The sequence below is a fragment of the Mus pahari genome, chromosome 10 (assembly GCF_900095145.1).
Source record: "Mus pahari chromosome 10, PAHARI_EIJ_v1.1, whole genome shotgun sequence".
Taxonomy (NCBI): domain Eukaryota; kingdom Metazoa; phylum Chordata; class Mammalia; order Rodentia; family Muridae; genus Mus; species Mus pahari.
Window position 1 is genome coordinate 26262860 of NC_034599.1, and position 24451 is coordinate 26287310.

At 44.5% G+C, this 24451-nt stretch overlaps 1 protein-coding gene across 3 annotated transcripts in view; it reads left to right on the forward strand.

Moving 5' to 3' along the window:
• Prdm10 (PR/SET domain 10) overlaps window positions 1-24451 on the forward strand; it is a 100545-nt gene that overhangs the window by 20967 nt on the left and 55127 nt on the right. For all 3 annotated transcript variants that reach the window (XM_029543397.1, XM_029543398.1, XM_029543399.1), the window contains exons 2-6: window positions 9679-9873; window positions 12114-12278; window positions 14597-14656; window positions 21413-21620; window positions 23097-23338. In XM_029543397.1, the coding sequence (XP_029399257.1) occupies window positions 9805-9873; window positions 12114-12278; window positions 14597-14656; window positions 21413-21620; window positions 23097-23338 (744 nt within the window). In that variant the 5' untranslated portion in view covers window positions 9679-9804. The remainder of the gene's footprint in view (window positions 1-9678; window positions 9874-12113; window positions 12279-14596; window positions 14657-21412; window positions 21621-23096; window positions 23339-24451) is intronic.

Here is a 24451-nt window from a genome sequence, read left to right on the forward strand (position 1 = left end):
CCCTCCCTCCCTCCCTTCCTTCCTTCTTTTTTCAAGACAGGATTTCCTTCCTTCCTTTCTTCTTTTTTCAAGACAGGATTTCTCTCTGTAGCCCTGGCTGTGCTGGCACTTGCTTTGTAGCCCAGGTTGGCCTTCAATGCAGAGATCTGCCTTCCTCTACCTCCTAAGCGCTGGGATTAAAGGGATGGGCTCCCACGGCCCGCTTCAGCTTGTCTTTATTTCAGGACCATCATCCCAAGGTCCTCCTACATCAATCTAAGAAAATGCACCCCAGGCTTGCCCACAGGCCAATCTGGAGGAAGTATTTTCTCAGTTGAGGTTTCCTCTCCCAAAACGATACTAGCTCAGGTCAAGAAGTTTATGACATGAAACTAGCCAGCACATATTGGAATAATCAAATAGGCTTGCAGTTCATAGCAAGAATAAAGAATTAGTACCGGAATTTGCATCACTCTGTTGTTGGTCTATTGTATATCTGCTTCAGTTTCCTTTCACCAGTTAGAACTAAGCTCAGTATGATTTCTTTCATGAATTCTAAAGTTATTTGTTCCAGGAATCAGTTAAGTGTAAAAGCTTTAACTCACATCCCAAATGTGAACAGAACATTTCTGTTGATTGCACTTGTAGTCAGCTTTAATGTGGTGCTTCTTATTCATTGTCATTGTCTGCCTGCTTGTTACTGTGTCCTAAGATGCATTTTCTGAACCCTCTTTGGGTTGGTGTGGGCACTAAATTAATGAGCTGAGCTGATCCAGTGATCAGTGTGAGCTCCTTGGATTCTGACTGAGATGAATTTGAGTTATTTATCTTCAATATCTTGTGCTTGTGATTGGCATTGAGCCCATTGCTTCTCTCTGGCCACTCCCACAGGGCTCTGTCCCCAGGAAAAGAATTGCATTTGGGAGGCGCTGCTAGCGTGACTTACCTTTTTTCCCTCAGTTTGACCTGATACCTGACAAGAAGCAACACAAAGAAGGAAGGATTCTTTTGGCGTAGGTTTCAGTGATACAGTGTATCCTGGAGGGACATAGCGGTGGGAAAGGCATTTGCAGCTGGCTCCACGGTGGGAGGAGTGTCTGGCCGACAGTGGCTTGTTTGTGTCTCCACTGATACAAAGGAAAGGACACAAAGCAAGGCCAATCTATAAAACCCAAAGTTCTGTTCCCCACTGACCTATTTCCTAAAGTTCTGAAGCAGCACTGCCATCCGGGGACCGACTAGTCAAACACAGGAGCCTGTTGGGGAGTGGGGCACTGCACATTCAAACGGTGACAGGAAGTTTTCTTAAATCTTGCATAAAAAAGAAACAGCTACAACAAAAACCCTTGCCAATCCCATCAGTAGTCAGAGAAACAAAAAATAAGTTTAGCTCCAAAGTCTGAGACTTTATGAAATAAATGAGATGAGTGAGGGTGGGAGTGTGGAAGCTGGCTCTTAACTAGGTTGGCATCATGGCCTGTACCACCTCGCCAGTGAGCATGGCAGGAGCATCCTTTGTAGCCTCCTGCTGTCTCTTTCACCTTTGCCTTCTTTCTTCCTAAAATCCTCTTAAGTGGCAGTACCTTAGGTAACTACGGTGTGTTTCCCCGAGACCATTGTCTTTCCCCTGACTCAGCTCGGGTGCAAATACAACTCAAGAAGTAAGGAGTGCAGCTGAGGTTACACTTGTAGACCGCAGTGCTATGGCTGCCACTGCTGCCTACTGTTTGCTACTGTGTGCTGAGCTTCTGGAGGGCAGTGATGCTATAGTCAGCCTGCTGCCTAAGCTGCAGATTAGATTCCAAGGATTTCAGAAGGAGAGTGCTGGCCACAGTTCAGGACCTGAGCCCAAGAGATTGCAATGGGAGTGAGCGGACGAACAATGCCAATTTGACTGGGTGGAGGGAGGGTTGGGAGGCAGGGTTGTCCTTGAATGTACCCACTCCTGCTTCTTGGTAGCAATGCATTGATTCCTGGTTGTTGAGAAAAAAGAGCCCAGTGACATCCCATCTGCATCATGAAGAAGTGAGGTAGTGATCACTTGTTATCTATGAATTTTTTATTTCAACTTTTTAAAAAAAGATCTATTTATTTATTATATGTAAGTACATTGTAGCTATCTTCAGACACTCCAGAAGAGGGAGTCAGATCTTGTTACGGATGGTTATGAGCCACCATGCGGTTGCTGGGATTTGAACTCTGGACCTTCGGAAGAGCAGTCGGGTGCTCTTACCCACTGAGCCATCTCACCAGCCCTTTTCTTTGGTTTTTCTTTTTCTTTTTTTCTTTTTCTTTTTTTTTTTTAGGTTTTTCGAGACAGGGTTTCTCTGTGTAGCCCTGGCTGTTCTGGAACTCACTCTGTAGACCAGGCTGTCCTCGAGCTCAGAAATCCGCCTGCCTCTGCCTCCCGAGTGCTGTGATTAAAGGCGTGAGCCACCACGCCCGGCTCAACTTTTTATTATAGAGAAAGATTCCCACTTAACCATTTGTAAATGTGCAGTGGCAGGAGCATTATGGACTGAGTCCTCTCTCTAGCACCATTATCTTTTATTATTTTTCAATATAATATGTGTATGTGTGTACTTGACATGTGATTGGTGTCCAAGGAAGCCAAAAGAGAGGAATGGGTCCCCTGGAACTGCAGTTACAGATGCTTGTGAGCCACCATGTGGGTGCTGGGAATAGAACCCAGGTCCTCTGCAACTGCAGTAAGTGTTCTTCTGAATTTCTGAGCCATCTCTTCAGCACCACCATAGCTACTTTTTAAAAATGGTTGTTTTTTTATTATTATTGTGTATCTTGTGAGTACTGTGTATCTGTTGAGTGTGTATGCGTGTGTGTGTGTGTGTGTGTGTGTGTGTGTGTGAGTGTACTGTGGCACACTCCTGGCAGTCAGGTGACAGCTGGTTGTGTTACTGCTCTCCCCACCTTTAAGTGGATTTGAACTGGGGTTGTCAGGCCTCTGCGGCAGGTGCTTTTGTAGTATCCTTTTTGATTGACCTTGCTTTTCAAATGATTTAAGAAAAATTTATATCTAGAGAGATGGTAACATTTCATGATGTTCTGTTATCAGAGTGTAATTGAGAACCATGAACATGGAATTTCTTTTTCTTTTTTTCTTTTGAGGAAGGGTCTCATGTAGCCTAAGCTGGCCTCCTGTTCACTGTGTAGTGATCTTAAACTTCTGATCCTCCTGCCTCTACCCTCTGAGTGCTGCCACTACAGGCATGTACCACCAGGCCTAGTCTTATGCAGTACTAGGAACTGAATTTAAAGCTTTGTGTGTGTAGGCTGGACAAGCACTTTGCTGATTGAGTGGCATCCCCAACCGCTGGAATGTTTAAATACTGGAGCCAGTTCTGCTGTTTTACACCACAGAGTTGGGTTCCTTGTAACCTTTCCGTAGCAGATGTAGGCAGTGGACTCTCAGAAGGTTCTGGAGCAGTGTCATTAGCTAGGAATGACCCAGTGGTGATGTGAGTGAGAGGACAGATGCTGAGGGATGACACTGGGTGGTGACAGGATGGGGGTGCAGACATCACTGAGAAGTGGAGGGAGAGGCCAAGCACTCCAGAAATGTCTCCACAGTCTCCACCACTGCGGAGGGAACGGGGAAGTTGGTTCTTAGCTCTTGAATTAGATGCTGTACCCTATGGGGCAGAGCTACGGACAACTTTTTCTCTTCAGTGCTTGCCATGTACTAAAGATGTACTCAGTGTTCACCAGGGTGAGAGGCTTTGTGACCAGTTCTTGAATGCTTGCCATTATGCTGTGTGATCACAAATAGTGCCAGGTTTTATTGAATTTAAGATGCTGATGCCAAGAGATACAATTGTATATCACTAAGAAAAAAGAACCAGGGCTGGTGAGATGGCTCAGTGGGTAAGAACACCCGACTGTTCTAACAAAGGTCCAGAGTTCAAATCCCAGCAACCACATGGTGGCTCACAACCATCCTTAACAAGATCTGACGCCCTCTTCTGGAGTGTCTGAAGACAGCTACAGTGTACTTACATATAATAAATAAATAAATCTTTAAAAAAAAAAAAAAGAAAAAAGAAAAAAGAACCAGCATATGCCTTTAATTCCAGCACTTGGGAGGCAGAGGCAGGGGGATCTTTGAGTTCAAGGCCATCTTGATCTATGGAAGGAGTTCCAAGACAGCCAGAGCTACACAGAGAAATCCTGTCTTGTGAAAAAGAAAAAGAAAAGAAAAGAAAAGAAAAGAAAAGAAAAACCAACCAACTGCAATCCAGCTGGGATGCTGGCTTCCTGGAGCTCGCTTAGCTCCCCCAGGTGGGTGGCTCAGTCCTCAAGGCTGCTCCTATTTGAGATGCCAGTATCAACTGCAGGCTGTCTTACCTGTGCTTCTCATGGCCCGTTCTAAGTTGACATTCCCCACCTCACATCTGGACTTCCATTTCCTCACTAGAATGCATCATAGACCTCTGTGTTTGTTTACTGCCAGTGAACTCCAGATGATTGTATACAGAGAACAAGAGGTAGGGGAGAGGGCGTCCTGCCCCCTCCAGACATACTTCTTCCTGGAAGCTATCCTGAAGCTGGCTAAAATGTCATTTTTGGCCTTTGGTGCTAAATTTAATCTTTAGTCTGTTATCTGTGTCATTCCCTGAACACTTTTTAAAAGAGTTTGGTACAGGACCGTGGGTGGACGACAGGATGGGAATTCAACCGTGAAGGACAAGAGGGTGTTGGAAGAGGCTGGACTTCAGACAGCTGAATCCACAATCTTTTTATTTTTTCATATTGTCTTGGCAACAGCACCCATCATGACCCTGCCCAGGCTGCCAACATCAACTGTGTCATTAGCATCCTTTGTAGGGACCAGGAACTTAAGATTTACCTGCCAGATAAAGGGGACATAGATCAAATGTGTATTTCCTGCTACCACACTGTGCTGTGTTTGCTACCAGTGTTGGCAAATTTACTGGGACCTGCCTTTGTGGGCAGCGAGTCTCATCCCCATTGCTAGAGGTTACTGCTGTTCTTCCCTACAAGCAGATGGATTGATCACTCCGTGTCTTTCCCTCGGTACATGCTAAGCGATTCCCTCCCCAGCCTCTGCCCAGCCCTGCTCTGTGAGGTTGCTGATGCTTTACATCATTGCCGTTCCTTGATCCACTAAGTTTTAACCAAGGCACTTCAGATCGGAGTGGTTGTCCTGTCCCTTTTGGTGTTTGCTTTCTTCCTAACATCTGTTACACTTCATCTCCTGTAGGAAGTGATCTCAGCGCACCTGGCTTAGACATCCTCTCCTCTGTCTCCAATCTCACAGTAGGATAGCTTTACTCAAGAAAAATCACCCAAGTTCTTCCTCATGTCTGCAGTTAACAAAACGTACTCCTTGTCTCTAAGGAACCCGGAGGCTTAAGATAAGCAGGGAGGAGACTAGAACCCGATTGGATAACTTTTTATTTTTTTCCCCACTGGATAACTTTTGAAATGTGATTGCTTATTTGTAGCAAACTTGATGTTAAAGCACTTTCCACCCACTGCTTTATGTCGGTAATCACGTAGCCTCCATTTTACAGGGAAAACAGAGAAAGAGACCTTTTGAGATTTGCTCAAGGTTAGCTAACTTGCTACTAAAACCCAGGCCAGCCCACACCCTTTCCACGCTTCTCTCAGCCGAGGCTGTCTCCAGTGCTTGTTAATTCTCTCCAGCTCCGGACTTCTGGTGTGCTCAGGGTGCTGGGTGCAGGGTAGGTGAGGACCAGCGTCCTTCAGAAACTAATGATGGTCTCATTGTACACAGTACTTCAACTGCTGCACTATCTTCTTGGAACAGAGAGTAGAAGACACTAACCCCCATAACCCTAGTATATGTCCAGAGTTAACTGTCATCATGACATGGTAAAAGATCAGAGCAAACCTAAATGGCCAGGTGGGCAGTGCCAGTACTCGTGGTGTGTGAGGGTTGATGCGTACGGGGATGTATAGATGTGCGCTTACTTGTGGAGGCTAGAGGGCAGCCTCAGGGGTCAGCCCTCAAACTGAATGCCCAACTCTGTCTTTCACTGGCCTAGAATTTACCAACCACAACACTGGCTCCTTAAATGGTTTCTGGGGATTGAACCCTGTCTTTGGGTTTATAAGGTAAGCAGTATGTGGACTGAGCTATCTCACAGGTCCCAAAACCTAGCCATTTAACAGCATAAGGGTGGTTGAATAAATCATAATATATTCATATAAAGACATTATGCGGCTGGAATTAAAAAAAAGTGAAGCAAATGTATGTGGATGGGACAGTGCACAAGATAGGTTGTCACACAGAACAAACACACATAGAAGAACTGTTACCTTGTAAGGAGTCAATAATTCATTTGTTTGCAGTTGGGGAGATAGAAATATATTGTATATGTATTTGCTTATATGTGAATACAATGCCTTTGGAAAGAAAAACAAGAAACTGATCCTAGGAATTGTCCCTGAAGAGTAACTAAGAGACTCTGGGGAGGGTGACTGTCCATGATATCTGTTTGTACTCTTAATTTTCAGGTAATTTTATTTAACACTTACTAAACTAGAAATAAATGAAAGAAATAGAACAGGCCGGGATCAGTGTGAATTGCTCACTTACCACCTGTGAGATCATGGGCTCTACCTTTCCCTCAAAGTACAAAACACCGTTCTAGAAATTAAACTGCGAGGAGGCATGTGGGGTTGTGTACAGTTTGCAAGGACATCAGTATAACTGCCTGGTCCAAGTATTCCCATGGCTAGTATAAAAAGATGGTATAAAAAGATTCTCCAATTCTTGTATGAGAAGGATACTACTGCAAACCTTTTGCAATATTTTTTGCTAAGCATTTGTATCTTGAATCTAACCTCAGAGAAATATCAGATAAACTGAAGACCATTCTGTATCACTGAAGACCAGGAATAGGAAGCTGTTGCAGTGAAGTAGACAGAGAGCACACGTAGTGAGCACACACACAGGGTGCACACACACAGGGAGCACACACACAGCACACATAGCAAGCGCACACACAATAAGCGGTGGTTGATGCCAGATTGCATCAGAGCCAGGGAGAAAGCTGTTGTTCTTTTGGCTGTTAAGGACAGTAAAATTGACGGTTGATGAAATCCTAGGAAGTGTGTGAGCAAAGTAGAATTGCTGCTCCAGCCTCACCTGCATGATTTTGACTATGGACTCATGCCTCTAAGACAGTGTTCTCAGTTTTAGGAACTAGTTAGGAATATGGAGGTAAGGTGGATGACGGAACACGAGTCATTTCATGAGACCAGTACAAGAGGACCAACCGTGCAAGCCCCAGGAGTTTGAGACTAGCCTGGGCAATTTTTTTTCTCCTAGACAGGGTGCAGGGTTTCTCTGTATAATAGGTCTGATTGTCCTGGAACCCACTTTCTAGATCAGCCTGGTCTTGAACTCACAGAGTTCTGCCTGCCTCTGCCTCTCAAGTACTGGGATCAAAGGCATGCACCATCACCATTCACCTTAGTCTGGTTAATTTAGCAAGACACCATTAAAAAAACAAGGCAAAGAAGCAGTGGTTGTAACTTACTCTAAAATGGTTGAGGTGAGAAGAGGATAGTGTGACCGCCGAGATGGTGCAGTGGGAACTCTTGCCATGTCATCATGAAGGCTGGAGTGTGGGTCCTGTCTACTTTCTACATGCTGAGAATGCAGGCTTCCACCACCTGGGCCTGGCTCTTTCGTGGGTTGGGGGGGGGGGTGAAGGCTCTAGCCACTTTGCCATTTCCAGAGTTTCGGGTACCACTGAATATGGTAGGGACAGTGAGGGGCAGGGACGAGGAAGGCAGAAACAGGCTGTTGACAGGCTTTCATGAAGGTGGCTGCTGTGTAGTTCACACATGACAGTTCCTGAGGTCAAGTTAGGTATAGGGCATTATGGTATCCTTCACTGGGCTTTACTTTGATGTAGAGATTGGAGTGTGTGTGGTATAGGACATGCCTCTCATCACATCTTTATTAATAACGGAGAAGACTCTGGTGGATGCCGGCTGGCACTCTTTCCTGTCTGACCGCTGCCTTCCCCTGTCTACTTTGGTGGGAGTGGCGAGAAGTGGATCAAGCATGATGAATGTCCTGTGATATAGTGGGATGCTGTGTTTTATGCTCCTCATCAAAAGGGAAGAGCATCACCTTACAAAGAGCTTGTCGTCTGGACTGGGAAGATGGGTTAGTGGTTAAGGTCATTTGCTGCTCTAGCAGATGACACCTGTGTTCAGTTCCCGGCTCACAACTATCTGTAACTCCAATTTAGAGACTATAGTGGCCACCTCTGGCCTTCTCAGGCACTAGGCACACATGTGGTATACATACAGGTAAATAATCATACGTACAAATAAATAAATCTTTAAAAAGCAAGTTGTTTTTTAAATTTTATTTATTTTCATTTCATGTGCATTGGTGTTTTGACTACATGTATGTCTTTCTGAGGTGTCGGGGATCTTCTCGACTTGGAGTTACAGACATTTGTGAGCTGCCATATGGGTGCTGGGAATTGAACATAGGACCCCTGAAAGAGCAGCGAATACTCTTAACCACTAAGCCATCTATCTCTCAAGCCCCTAAAAATACGTTTTTAAAACCAGTGGTGGCACATGCCTTTAATCCCAGCACTTGGGAGGCAGAGAACAAGTATATATCTGAGGTCAGTCTGATTGAGTGAGTTTCAGGACAGCAAGGGCTACACAGAGAAACCCTGTCTTGAACCCTTTCCCACCTAAAAGATAAAACTAATCTTTTAAAGAGTCTTATCTTGGGGCTGGAGAGATGGCTTAGTGGTTAAGAGTGCTGACGGCTCTTCTAGAAGTCCTGTGTTCAATTTCCAGCATCCACATGGTGGCTCACAACCATCTGTGATGGGATCTGATGCCCTCTTCTGGTGTGTCTGAAGAGAGCTGTAGTGTACTCACATACAATAACTAACGAATTAACAAGAGTTCTATCTTAGAAGGCACAGACTTCATGTGTTGGTGTTGGATAGACTTGACTGCTCAGTGTTCACTCTGTACTGACCTGAAAGAATGAAAGACTGATTGTGAGCCGAGAAATTCAGTTTCTTTCATGAGCAGTTTATCCCTTGTTTTGCCATTTTTATTATTCCGCTTTTCATTTTGAGTAGAAATGGTAGTGTTCCCGAGGCAGAGAGGCAGAGAGAGGCAGAGAGAGGCAGAGAGAGGCAGAGAGGCAGAGGCAGAGGCAGAGGCAGGTGGATCATCTGAGTTTGAGACTAGCCTGGTTGGTTTACTGAGTCCATTCCAGGAAGCCAGGGAGGGATACACAGAAAAGCCATGTCTCTAAAAAACAAACAAACAAAAAATCATCAACAACAAAAAAACAAATTTGGACTATACATCAGTCAGATTAGAACGTTAGTCTGTTATTTACATATAGCTAATACACAGGAAAATAATTTTTCTCAAAAGAACTAAGATTGCCTTTAATATTTATAATGAGGCTTGCATTCTATATATAGTTACCATGTATATACATATGTACAGACATACATCTAATAATTGTCCAAAATATAGCAGGTATGCATTTTATTATATTTATTGTCACAAATAATGCATTGTTCATACCCTCTGCTGAGGTATGTTACCTTTTCTTTCCCCTTTGTGGTTGAAACTAACGTATTAAAACATAGCCATCCACTTCAAACATGGTCCCTTTCCTGTCTTTCTCAGGGTGCTGCGAGACCTTCCTGTCCTGGATGAGCGCATGTGTACAGGGCGGAGGGCACAGAGGAGTGCTCTCTGCCCTGTGCTGCTGCTGTAGGTGGGCCAGACCTGGAGCTGTCCAACAAGGAGGCAATGGACCCCAAAGATGAAAGCACTCATGTGTGGCCGCCGTCTGCAGACCATGAACCAAGCACTACACAGGTGAGAAACGGGACAGCCTCTTCCGGCTCACTGTTGGCAGCAGTGTTTCAGTTGGGTAGATTGTTGGGTAGACGCAGCTCAGGAATTAGCAGTGTCTCTGTAGCGAGTGTGGCTGGGAGGGAGAACTTGCCTGGAGAAGCAGGAATGCATGAGCACTTGGTTACTCCTCTACTCTGTAGGCTCACCTCTGCCCCTTGCTGGTAGATGCCACTTTAGTCCCCTCCTTATCTGTGCTATCCTTGTCTGATCCTGAAAACCTCGAGCCTTTGCTGGCCTCTTTTGCTGGCTACTTTTACCTTAGCCAGTAAAGGGGTTCAGTTCTCCATGAGTAATGAAACCTAAGGTATGTTTATAAAGTGACCTAACTTCTCTTCTAAGACACGGTCTTATCTAACCTCAAACTCTCTATATGGTCTAGACTGGCTTCGAACTCACAGAGATCTGCCTGATTCTGCCTTCCCAGTGATAACAGGACGAAGCTGGGCCCATAAACTCAGTTTTAAACAATATGATAAACAGGAGGTTTTGATCCAGTTTTTAAAACCATAGTACCTTGTCAAAATCAGAAAGTTAACCTTGAAAGATCTAAATGTGCAAATATCACATAATTTAGGAAATAATCAACACTGCAGTAAGTAATCATGATGATATAATATGACATACAGTCTAAAGTTTAGAGAGAGTGACTCCAGAGGTGTTTTCAGCAGAATAACTGAGAACTCTGGTTTCCTCGTGGAAACTGTTTTAATGACTGCCTTCATTAATCTGCATACTGTGTCTATCCAAAAGTAGGGAAAAGAGGAGGAGTGGGGCGGTCCATCTCTGTGACTTCAAGGACAGCCTGGCCTACTTAGTGAGTTCCAAGCAGTCAGGGCCACGTAGTGAGACTTTGAGAAAGAGGTGGGGGTGAGAGGGGAGAAAATGTTTTTGTGAGGTTCTGTATTTTGATCAGGGTCCCTGCCTGTGGGATCTGTGGTCAGGATCCCCCCTGCATTCTTTATTTCCAGTCTTTTCTGCTCCATAGTTGTGAAAATTCTTATTACAGACTGAGTGAGAAAAGACAAGTGGAAAAGCTTAGCTTTCTCCTTTTTTTTTGAGGAAAGCGTCTGTCCCCCATTTTAAAGCTTTGGTATGAATGAGAAAGGCGAACACTGTAAATCACAAGATTACCTTACAGCAATGGAAGCTGTGGAGATATGCTGGGAGCCTAATTTCCCCTATGTGTATGCTTTGTCTTCAGGCATAAATTGAAAGTATACAGAAGACCGACTAATCACTTAGCGGGAAATCTGTTGTATTCCTGTGGTGCTCAATTACACTTGGCCTCTAGCATTCTTTCTGGGCATTAAGTTAGTTTATGTGTCATCTCTGAAATCTATTATTTCCTCCTGGAGAAAATGCTGTAGAAACATTAGGACCAGTAGCAAGTGAGTAAAAGAACCAGGATGCCAACCCAGGATGTCAGCACATCAATTATTTCTGCCCCAGATGTGTGCTGTGGTTATCCATCTGTAGACTTTATGTATCAAGGATGAGGCATATGCCATACCGGGACCTCCACAGAGTCAGTCATTGCCAACCCCTCAGAGAGGACTTTAGACAACTCAGTCCTTTTAGTTCTCTAGGTCTTAGGACACAGATGAATACTTTCCTGTAGACAGCTGAACTTCTTGGCCAGAACCACTTAAAAGTACTTGATTCAGGTTTTCTGCTTCTGTACTTAGCTAGTGAGAAGGAGTTGTACCACATCCATTGATTCAGTGACATTTCCTGAATTGCTCCATGCAGTATGTCCTTCACATATGAAACAGCATGGAGGAGTGAAAGTGACCTTATTTTAATGTGTCTGCTGGAAAGCAGTTTAATTATAAAATAGAATTTTTATGATGTGTTGAAAGCAATTGCTTTTAGGCCCACATCACAAAGCAATGTGTGTTTTGTATTTTAACAGTGGTGTCATGAAGGAATCTATAGTTGCTTTTCCAGGATCAATTAATTGCCCCCTGGTGAGTCACCACAAGTTATCTACTTACATTGTGTTTTTAAGGCAAAAGAATTCAAGTCAGCTCTCTGGCATTGAGCATCCTGCCTTCAGGGCTCTAGCTCAGCATGGCTGAAGGCTGCTTTCCCTTGTGTTAGGGGTGTTTCAGCTCAGCTGTGCTGGGTTGGCCGTATGCCTTTGTGAGTTTGATTTTGCTTTATAAAGACAGATGCTGCATACTTGACTGCTTTTTCCCCAGGTGCACTTTGTTCCGGATGCCGGAACTGTGGCTCAGATCGTATACACCGACGACCAAGTCCGTCCACCCCAGCAGGTGGTGTATACAGCAGATGGTGCCTCCTACACGTCAGTGGACGGTCCAGAGCACACACTGGTGTACATCCACCCTGTGGAAGCTGCACAGGCATGTGAAGGATTGGTTCTGACTTGTTTATTAATTAATATGCCAATTGCTTATGCTTGCTATGGGTCAGTTGTTGTCCTAGATGTTTTGATTCAGTAAACATTCAGATAAGATTTTTTTTGCTATCAAGGAGTGTATAACGAATTTGGCAATGAAAGAGATGGTACATTTATTTAAATTAAATACAGAAATGAGTTAGAACCCCAGTCTCATGTTAGCCTTTGTCTCCAGTGACCACTGAGGTGGCTGGCAATTTGTTACCTTTACTGAGTATCCAGAACCAAGCATGTGTTCTGTATACTGTTACATAGTGTATAGCTAAATCAAAGCTGGCTCACTGAAAGCATACAGAGCGCATCTTACCACCAGCTTATGCTGTTTGTTAGTAAGTTACTGGATTGTAGGACTTCTGTTACTGGAGAATAGAAGTCGTGGCGTATATTCACAAAAAACTGTACAGTATAACTTTTAGTTTTTGCCAGTGTCTTAGAGTTTTAAAAAGACACAAATATTCCACAAATGTTTTTGGCATTTTACAGTGTACAAAGTGTTTATAATGTGTTACCTATATACATGTGTTTCATAGAATACATGTACACAGGTCCCACAAACCATGCTCACACTTACTAATGAAGGCTGAGGCCAGAGTCAGTATGCAGCACATTATACTATTGTTATTTCTTCATTTTGTGTTACATTATAACCCAGACCTTTATGCATGCTAGGAGCCTGCTCTACCAGTGGCTGTAGCATTGACCCTGAACCATTTTTTTGTTTTGTTTTGTTTTTTTGTTTTTCGAGGCAGGGTTTCTCTGTGTAACCCTGGCTGTCCTGGAACTCACTTTGTAGACCAGGCTGGCCTTGAACTCAGAAATCTGCCTGCCTCTGCCTCCCAAGTGCTGGGATTAAAGGTGTGCGCCACCACCGCCCAGCTTTTTTTGTTTAGTTGAAACAGGGTTTTTCTCTATAACCCTGGCCAAGTTGGAACTCACTATTATGTAGATCTTGCTGGCCTTGGACTCACACATGTGCCACGATGCCTGGCTTTAGTTGTTGTTTGTTTGTTTTTTTTTTGAGGATTTGTTTTATTTATTGTATATGAACATTCTGTCTTCATGTACACCTGCACACCAGAAGAGGGCCTCAGATCCTATTATAGATGGTCGTGAGCCACCATGTGCATGCTGAGACTTGAACTCTAAAAGAGCAGCCTGTGCTCTTAACTGCTGAGCCATCTCTCCAGCCCCTCATTTTTTTTAAAATGCATATTTTTATAGTAGGATCCCTGTCATAAAATTGTCCTTGTGTAACATTTCATCAAGAAGCTCTTATCACTTCTAAGAAGAAAAAAAAGAGATTCATCTCATGAATATATTTCCAGTCTATACAGAGATGAAACTGTCAAATGTTCCCATGGTACTGTGGGAATGCCTGGGTTTGATGTTAGTCCTCTGTCTGTATTGAAGTACATCCAGAGTCTGTGTAAAGAGTGGCCTGTATGTAAGTGCTAGTTTATTATAATGTTAAGTAAATGTTTGAATTTCCATAATTTTTAAAATGTCAAAGTGAAGAAATCTCAACTTCTTGTACCAGTTCCTCTGAAATTCAGACTTAACCAGCTTTTATTCCCATAGATTTATGAACATTTTGAGCACATCAAAGTCTTTCCAAAAGGTTTGACAGAGTGACGTTCTCTGGATTGGAGATACTGACCATGTCTTAGCTATCACTTATGGAAATTCTCCTTTTCTAGTTGTTATGTGTTTATCGTGGTTAAACTTCCTAATTGTCATTTTTGTAGCCACTGGCTTTATAAGAAAAGAATCCACAGGCTATACATTCAATTTGTGTTCTTTCTACTTTTCTGATGATAAACACATGTTCCTATTGTAATGGCTTATGAACCCAAGTTCCTGACACTCTGCTGTGCTCCTACCTCTGAGTCCATTTTCACCCACTCACAAACAGGTCTCTCTGTGAGTAGACTTCAGACTGTGTGGTGCACTCCACTCATGGCATGTCTTTATGTTAGCATGACATGCCTTTTTAATTAGCTGCGACATTCAACCTCAAGAGGGGCTTTGCTGGAGAGTAGAACACTAAAGTCTGTTGGCCCTTTCTGATGGTTGCTTCTTCAATCTCTGGAGCCTTGTGAATGAAAGGTTGTAGACAGGTGCAAGCATACTGTCTTTATCTCCTGCATTAATGAAGGATTACTAGCTGTGAGTCAAGATAACTCTTAGCTAACTCTCTTAGAGAGTCATTTTTCCCTGTGTAAGTGAGCAGTCTAAGCTCTTGATATGTTTGTTTTTGTCCAGACTCTGTTTACAGACCCAGCCCAGGTAGCTTATGTCCAACAGGATGCCACTGCTCAACAGGTAAGGAGAAGCCCTTTGTGGCATGTGGAAGTAATATAGTGGCTGTCATGTTCCTGCAGTGTCCTTCTACCCTTATGCCACCTTGAGTACTTGGATTTTATATGTGCATTCTCTAACTTCTTTAATGGAAAGCAAGCAAGACAGAACACAGTACTAACACACTGCAGGCAGTATATTGAAGTAGCCTGCTAAGAAAGAGTGCATGGTTAGGGAAGTTTTAAAAGGTAAGCATAGACCAGTGAGGTCGATGAGACAGGAGGATTGGTTGAGTCCACCTGGTGAAGACCAGCCTGAGCAAAATAGTGGTGACATCAGATCAGACACATACACACAAACCTAAGTAGGACGTGTGTTCAAGTTCCAATGAAAGAATGATCATAAGGGTTTGCTGCTGTTGTTATTGACCTGGTGCCGCAATAACACTGGCACTTGGGAGGCAGAGGCTGGAGAGTCACAGGTTCTGACCCAGATTGAGCTACATGGCTAGGCTCTGTTTCAGGAGAAAAGCAAGGTGGAAGAGAGAGACAGACAGGGAGAGATAAACAGAAACACTCATACCATTAGACCCTCTGAAAGCTGGCAAGCCTTTAGTCCGAGTTTCATGCTCAGGGAGTTCCTTGACAGTTACCTGAGAGAGACGTTTATTTTCCAGACAATGATCACAGCGCCCTTTTTCATCCCTGATGAAGTGTAGTTCTGGGTGGTTGCTGTCAATAGCAGCCTGAAAGAGACCGATGAGGGTTTGGATGGACACACCAGCAGGTAGCAAGTATGTCAGCAAGTACCTGTGACTGAGGAGGGATGGCTGCTCATTATATGTCTCCTAGTGTTGTATACTTTCTGATGTGTCATATCGTGTGGTGCTCATCCCAGAAAATCAAACCTGAACCTGTCCAAGTCTGTCGAGTGTTCTGCAGCTGACAGGATGCATGGCAGACAAACTGGATGAGTCAAGGGTGTCTAAGGCTTCCTGGTGAGATCTACTGTGGACTACAGGAGAAAGGAAATGGCCTCACGCTTGGGGTTTTTGCTTACTTTGATTTTGAGACAGGGTCTTGTGTATTCTAAGCTGCTAGGCTTGAACTCATGTAGCCGAAGATGAACTTCCAATCTCCCTGCCTTCACTTCCTATACACTGGGATCACAGGCATGCAACATCACACTTATTATATGGGTCCTGGGGATCGAGCCCAGGCCTTCCATGCATGTGAGGCAAACATTGTATGAGTGGAGCCACATCCCACCCAAACAACCTGTTTGGATTTTGTTGCTGTATTGTTTTGTTTTCATTATACAAGCATTCTACTACTGAGCTTTGTCCCTGACTTTTCTCACAAATAGTGGCAAGGGAAAAGAAGAGGAGGGGGACTAAGAGACTTGGATGTATCAGTGTAGTAAATGCTGTATATGGTTTTCATTTGGATTCTGGTTATATTGAACCAAGTGTCAAAAAAGAGGAGACAGTTGGGGAAAAAAATAGCAACAGTGAAGGATTTTTAATTACACTAAAAGCAGTAAGTTCTTAGAAATGATAATATGTAAACTATAAAGATTGCTGTATAGAAATATGTACACACACATACACACAAACATACACACACAGCTATTTAAAGATGATGGTCTATAAAATGTGTAGGTTTTGCTTCGCAGTAATCTAGTGAGAGGTAAAGAGGGTGGGAGATCAGTTAGTGTTCTGAATCTAAATGGCAAGAATATGGAATTTGTTGCATTGTTCTGCTTGATTGATGCATTTGAGATTTGTTTTTATGAGTAAGAAAACAGGATTCTGTTTTTTTGTTTGTTTTTGTTTTTTTGAGGTAGTTGTTTAGCATTGTAGCCTAAGCTGGCTCTGAGTATGATATTCTCCTGCCTCAGCCTCTATTGGCTGAGATTACAGGTGTGAACTACCATGTCTTGTTTAAGAAAACCATTTTGACAGTTCTTTGTAGATTGCTCCTGGCTATTGAAGAAGTTTACATCCCTGTCAACTACATGCAGATGCCCGGTCCCACATGCCTTTGGGGTGCTTTCATTCCTCTCAGATCTTGACAATCTGATGGACAAATGCATTTTGTTGTTTTATTATTCAGGCATGCTTTAATTGATGGTTTTGTTTCCATTTATACCTCAAAGGGCTCTTCATCTCCAATCTCCCGAAACAATCTGGTCCTTTCATGTTTTGTATGAAAGGAAAATTGTACTTAGATAGCTCTGCGAACCCTGGCATTATAAAACAGTGTGACTATAGGTGTTGGCTTAGAGCCTTGCTTGGGCTTGTTCTTCCTGTTCTTCATGCTGGGGTCAAGTTCAGGGCCCTGCACATGCAAAGTACATAGTACCACAGAGCTGCATCCCCAACTCTGTCTGTCTGTCTGTCTGTCTGTCTGTCTGTCTGTCTGTCTGTCTGTCTTGTCTTGTCTGTCTGTCTGTCTGTCTGTCTGTCTGTCTGTCTGTCTGTCTGTCTGTCTGTCTCAGTCTCTGCCTTAGCTGAAAGACCTCTTTTTGGTTCTTACTGGTGGGAAGACCTGTTTGAAGCTCTTTTTGTCTGTTCATCCTTTGTCTTTAAGAGAGGTAGCAGTGGTGCACAGACATGGAGGCACCCACTCCTCTTTATTTCCAAAACTTAGCATGTGTGACTTCCCACACACAGAGAGGAAAATATGATTTCTTGATAATTGGGCTCAGTAGGAGCCACAGACCACTCTGTCTTACTCACTGCTACCCAGTCTCATCTCCTGTTTGACTTCTCAGATGAATCGTGTCCTGCATTGCCTTGTATAGATTTGGAATTAACCATGGGGTGGCATTGCATGGGAAGAAGAAAGTGTACAGCGTGCTTAGCAGATCCTCTTTCCTTTCACTGATTGAACAGAGCCCAGTGTACAGCACTAGCAGCTTCCTTTCAAATTCTTTTCTTCTGTGTAAACCGGGCACATACGGGTCACCTACCACTGCCTGGCCATCACCAGGAGTGAATGTATTTAGCCTGTTGCCTAGTATTCAAGGAGGGGCAAAGTAAGGGGTGTTTACATCGGCTGCTGCCGTCCTTGAATAGACTGAATTCCACAGGGGCTATTGTGACATAGTGGAAAAGCCAAGTAGTGACAGAACTTGAATTTCATGTCTGCAGCTTGGGAACTGAGATGTACCTCATCTCAAAGGAACTTAGATACATACCTAGAGTTCAGTGGATGCCAGGGGAATTTGAATTAAACCAAGTTGCAGAGCATCCCAGTGTGTTCAGGCCTGTGCTGTCTACATAGAGACAGGTCTTACCCAGAAATGCTCTTTGATGCTTCCCCTGCTTTTCCCACATTGCTTGTTGTGCTTTTGGGTATTCTGCTCCAGCATGAGTCCTCAAAACTAACGCTGACATGTGGGACATGGGAAGGTTGTCATGACTACTCTCAAGCCAGCTTTCTCAGCACGGTCGAGAAGCCAGCAGCCACCTCGCCTAACCACATCTACTGAGAAAAAGTGTCTCACTGTAGCTTTAGAGTAACTTTAGAGTTGGGAGCGCATCTTTTTGGTGGGCTCTGCACAGAGACAGGCCCTGAGGAACTGAGGTGTGTGTATGTGGTGCTTTGGTGGAGATAACATTCATCCATCGCTAACGCTGGCATTGAGCTTAAGTGGCTTAGAGCAGGTGGGGTAGGTAGTAAGTGCTCAAGGTGATGAGTGGGGATGACGCTGCCTCCTTCCCTGCAGGATGTGCTGAGGAGCCTGAGGAGTTTGTACCGCCAGAACTCCCCGCCTTCTCCCCACCTTCAGGAGGCATCTAGTCTGTGTCCAGGCTGAGGCAGGGTATCTTCCTAGTTCCTTCCCCACCCCCACCCCCACCATTTAAAAGAAAACGTTCTGAAAGGCTTAGAGGTACAGAGATGGAATGTTGTGTAAGAGGTTAAATGACTGCAAACACAGGCCAAACATGCACCTGCATGCCTGTTATCCCAGCTACTTGGGAAGTAGTGTCAAGAATCATAAGTTCAAGGCTGTTCTGATTGCTCTTTGTTGTTTGAGACAAGGTGTCTCGCTATATCTCTGGCTGTCCATTATTATTGTATAGAGCAGGCTGTCCTTGAACTCACAGAATTCTGCCAGTCTCTGCCTCCTGGGTACTGGAATTAAAATCATGTATAAACATGCCTGGCTATGTGAGGCTCTTAAAAAAAGAGTTGCTAGGTTTGGTGGCTGTGATGGTTTGTATATATATGGCCCAGGGACTGTCACTATTAGGAAATGTGGCCTTTCGGAGTAGGTGTGGTCTTGTTGGAGTAGGTGTGACACTGTAGGTGTGGGCTTTAAGACCCTCTGTCCTTGCTGCCTGGAAGCCAGTCTTCTCCTAACAGCCTTCACATGAAGATGTAGAACTCTCAGCTCCTCCTGCACCATGCCTGCCTGGACAATGCCATGCTCCTGCCTTGATGATAATGGACTGAACCTCTGAACCTGTAAGCCAACCCCAGTTAAATGTAAGAGTTATAAAAGTTAAGTCCTACAAGAGTTGCTTTGGTCATGGTGTTTGTTCACAGCAGTACAACCCTAACTAAGACAGTGGTATATGCCCAGAATTTCAGATTTCAGGAGGCAGTGGCCAGAGACTCACAAGTTAAAGGGCAGCCTGAACTATATAGTTAGACTGACTTAAAAAATCAGGGGGGAAGATGAGTGTGAAATGACTGGGCATCTGTGAGTCTAAGTTTACTAAGTGATTTAGTCTACTAAGTTGGCAGTAGAAAGGTAGCTGTCTTACGCTGGTGTGGTCTGATGCTACGTTCGTAGACATGTGTAACTCACTAGGGAATAAGCGGGCAAGATGACCAAGGAACTGTGGAAGTTTGGCTGTATGAAAAATGATGGAATAAATTAGGAATTTTGAGTTCTTGAATATTTGTATCACATGACAGAAACATTGGCCTTTTCTACTGAACCTTAGTATGGGCAGGTGTGATAGCCCTCTTCTCAAATGTCCTGGCTACCTGCGGAGGAACTGAGACCCAGAGCTGTCGGATGAGCGGACTGCGGTTCCTGTTGCAGTAGATGTTCAGAACACAGGGGGGTCAGGATGTCAGATGTAGCTTGCTGAGGAACATGGTTGCATTTTGAAGGGAGACAAGGGAATAGCATCCTAGCAGAAGAAACCAGCATATGGACAGGTAAATGGTTAAATGACTAAGAAGGACATGGGTTTAATACGGTCGGAAGAGAGGAGCTCAGGGTCTTGTATAGCATGTACCACTCATTTTGCAGGGTGCTATTTATTTTCTGCATGTGATGAACAACATTAATCTTGTATGTCACCTAAATGTTTGCTTCTTTGCAACACTGACTTAAGCACAGGGAATATTCACTTCTTTCATTATGTCCGAAACACTTAAGCCTTTCAGAGTGTTTCAAAGGAGAGCTATCAGCTATGAAGTTGTTCTAACCACGTGTTATATATACCCTGTATTTAGTTTGAAAAGTGAAGTGGGGATGTGCTTAGCGCTAGAACATTTGCCTCGTATGCAGAAAGCTCTGCATTCTCTTCCCAGCACTGAAGACAAAACGAAACAAAGCAAAACACTAAGGGGAGTGAGTATCCCAGATACTTGGGAGGCAGGGGGGTCACTTGAGTCTAGGAGCTTGGAGAGCTTGTCTGGGCAACATAGTAATTCCGTCTGAAAAATAACAAGCTGGGCTGGGGAGAGGCTCAGTGGGGGAAAAAATGCTTGTTGTATAAGCATGGTAACAGGAATGTGGGTTCTCAGAACCCACATAAAAATGGGCATGGTGCTGTGTGACTGCCTGTAACCCCAGTGCTACAGGATCAGACACAGATACCAGGGGCCTGTTAGCCAGCCCATGTAGCTGAATTAATGAGCTCAAGGTCAGCAGTAGACCTTGCATCAAAAAATAGAGTGTGGCAGGAGAGATGGCTCAGTGGTTAAGAGCATGTACTACTCTGCTAGAGGGTCCAAGTTCAAATCCCAGCACTCATAAAAGGGGACTCCCAACTCCTTATAACTCCAGCTCCAAGCGGATCCAGCACCTTAGCTGCTGTGGGCACCTGCATTCATGGACGTATGTAATAATGATTTTAAAAAATGGAGAGTGATAAAAAAGCAGCAATCCAGTGTTGATATCTGACTTGCATATATGCACGGAGAGGCAAGTGTACGCACTCACACACTTACATGTGTAGACATCACACAATCATAAGTCTCTAGAAAAGCAAAGTAATTGGAAAGCCATATGTTCCTTCCCTGTGTGACACAGTCACTTTCAAAAGGAAGGAGCAACCCTTGCCCCAGATTTAATGCAGATAAAAAGACTGACTGTTTCACAAGCAACCCCTGCTGGAAGCAATGGGAAGATGCTTCGTGTACACCTGAAGTCTCTCGGGAGGTGGGGCAGGTCCTTTAGGTCAATGCGAAATGTCCTGTGAAAGCAAGGAATGGAACTAGATTTGAACCTCGTACTGGTGTGTGTCAACGTTGTCTCAGTCTGTCCAGGTATGAGGCAGGAGGTGAGAGGGAGAATCGAGCTTAAAAGCCAAGGGCATTAGACATCTGGAAGGAAGTTAGACTCGTGGATAAAGTTGCCTATGGATAAAAGCTGTTTTTTCCAGAGTCTTGCAAGAAACTAGTATAAAAAATATATCTGTCAGGAGTGTATTTGTTGTGCACGCATGTGGGTTCTGGTTTGCTTAAAAGAGATGCCTGCTTGCTTTGTCCCCAAGCTTCTGTCCAAGCCTCATTGCCTGTACATAACCAGGTGCTGCCTTCCATTGAGAGCGTGCATGGTTCCGACCCTCTGGCAACGCTGCAGAACCCCATTGCCAGACTAGATGCAAAAGAGGAAGAGGAAGAAGAGGAAGATGAGGATGAGGATACAGAGGAAGAGGAGGAAGAGGATGCTGAAGACACAGATGTGGATGACTGGCAGCCTGACCCACCCCGGCCTTTTGACCCCCATGACTTGTGTAAGTGCGGGCACTGGACTCTGCTGGGAGGATGTGTGCAAGTGTGGTCATGTGCATAGCAGTTGTCCGCCCCATACGCTAGCGCATCATCTCTCTCTGTCTTCCTAGCAGCCCTAGGAGGGAGGTCCCGACTCTTGTTTTGTTTTTTTGTTTTTACTGATAAAGAATCTGAAAGTCTAGTTACCTTCCCAGGGTCAAGTGAGTGGGCAACCAGGCCCACACTGGGGCTCTTAGTAGCTACAGTGAGTTGGCCTAGGTCGGCTCTCTGCACTGCGTTGCTTTGTCTCGTTCATGGGATGTGTAAGAATACTTACAGGTTTCAGGCTCGGCCGCACAGGTGCGCTCCACAGCCTTCCTAGGCTGGCTTTGTTCTGAAGGTTACAACTTTGAGTGCCTTGGAAGAGCTGACTCCAGCTTGGGATGGGATGCCGCACCCTGAATCATCCTTCTGTCCTGCCTGCTCAGGCTTCCGTGTGTACCTTCCACTTCATTGTTTCTTTCTGTGGCTTTTCATGCCCACGTGGCAGACTGACCTCATTCTCCTGAGTGAGCAAGTTTGTGGCTTTGCACCACCCTCATGTCTGGCTGGGGCAGTACTCAGCTCCATAGCTAAGCCCCATGCAACAAAGAACTTTGTTTTGTTTTCCTTTGAATAAGTTTTCAAGGCAGCTCCTTAATCAAATGCACTGAAATTTATTTACCTTATAAATATTAATACAAAGTCACTCTGCATTACTTGAGAATTTGTGAAAATTTCAAATACCTAAACCAGGTCAGCACATAGCCAGAATGGGTGGGGTGTGATGAGTCTGAACTCTGTCTGGCCTGGTTTCTTGTCTCTGATTTGTGACCCTGAGTATCTGGGCTCCTCTTGAAAAGGGAGAGAGCGTTTCTGGCTTGAGGCAAATTCAGAATTCCAGCATCAATTGAAAATGTATGTCCCGCCAGGGCCGGACTAATGTTGCTGTCTGAGTAAGAAAGGCCGTGCAGCCTGAAGAGAGTAACATTCTCTGTTTGCCTTAGACTGCCCCTGTGTTACAGCTTCTCAGACTCACTGGAAGAAGAAAGTAGATTAAACGGTCTTGTCAGGGTTGATTCCACAATAGCTTTATTAAAATAATTTTGTCTCATCAGATTTTGCAACATCTAACTAACAAGCTTTTCATTTTTTTCTTATAATTGATTTGTAAATTGTGTCTACTGTTTGGAACCACTGTCCAGCAGGGAATTGCCATGAGTTGCATATTACTTTTAGCAGGCATAAGGGGATTAGCATGATACTAGATGGAAATTACAGCATTCTGACTGGGCTATGGAAGGCAATACTTTATAGTAGATTGCTAGCATCTTTGTAGGAGTTAACTAAATTTGGCCTGAAAACTTAGATTTGGGGTTATTTTTATGTCAGCACCTTTTTCATTGGCTCAAGAGGCTTCAAGGCATTTGACTTCTCTTTAAGCTCTCTTTCTCTTGCAGGGTGTGAGGAGTGTAACAATGCACATTCTTCTGTGTGCCCTAAGCATGGCCCCTTACATCCGATCCCTAACCGTCCTGTGCTCACCCGGGCAAGAGCGAGTCTGCCTCTGGTCCTCTACATAGACAGATTCCTTGGAGGAGTGTTCTCCAAAAGACGAATCCCCAAGCGCACCCAGTTTGGCCCAGTGGAGGGGCCGCTGGTCAGGGGATCGGAGCTGAAAGATTGCTACATTCATCTCAAGGTAACTTGGGCTTTCTTCCACTGCTCTCGTCCTGCTAAGACTTTCCAACAGTCACTTATGTTTTGCCCCGAGTCTCCTTTTTTCCAAGTCACACCAGCTATTTGCTAGTTTTGTTTTCGTACTTGAAGTTGCTTCTATGGAAGCTTGGTCTTCATCCTCAGTGCACTAGAGATGGTAATGGCATCTGCTTAAGACATTGCAGAAGTGGTTGGAGATAGGGAGTTTGGGGAGCTATGAGTAGTATGCTGGGCTTTCGTCTTTAAACACTGCAGGATGCTGGGGGAGACAAAACCTTCGCCGTGCAAGCACAGGAGCAGAGTTCAGCTCCTTGGCACCCATGGGGCAGCTCAGACCACAGAGATCTCTAGTTCTAAGTGAGTCAGTGCCGCCTTCTGCGATCCACATGCACCAGACACGCATGTGGTAGATATACATGCAGGCAAAACACTAACACATATAAAATAAACAATACTAACAACAACAACCAAAGGCCTCATAGGTATGGTGACCCACCTGTCATTGCAGTAATCTGAAAGTGGGGACAGGATCCTTGGAGCTGGCCAGCTAGACTGAATCAAAAAGATGCCCGTGGGAATAAAAGGAAGAGCTACAGAGGAAGCAGGGTAGTGGCACATGCCTCTAATCCCACACTTGGAAGGCAGAGGCAGGTGGATTTCTGAGTTTGAAGCCAGCCTGTTCAACAGAGTGAATTCCAGGACAGCCAGGGCTACACAGAGAAACCTGGTCTCAAAAAGAGAGAGAGAGAGAGACAGAGACAGAGACAGAGACAGAGACAGAGACAGAGAGACAGACAGAGAGAGACAGAGAGAGACAGAGACAGAGAGAGACAGAGACAGAGAGACAGAGACAGAGAGACAGACAGAAGGAAAAAAAGAAAGAAAGAAAATCCACGTTTCATATTNTGGTCTTCACATGCATGCACACACATGTGCACACTGCATGCCCCTGCTGGGTAGCTTAAATAATGGGAATGTACTTCTCAAAGCTCAGAAGACTGCCAGGCCAAGGCAAAGATGTTGGCAGGCTGTTTTTTCTGGCTCGTGTGTTTGTGTTCATGCTCCCTCTTATTGGGTTTCAGCCGGCCCTGATGAT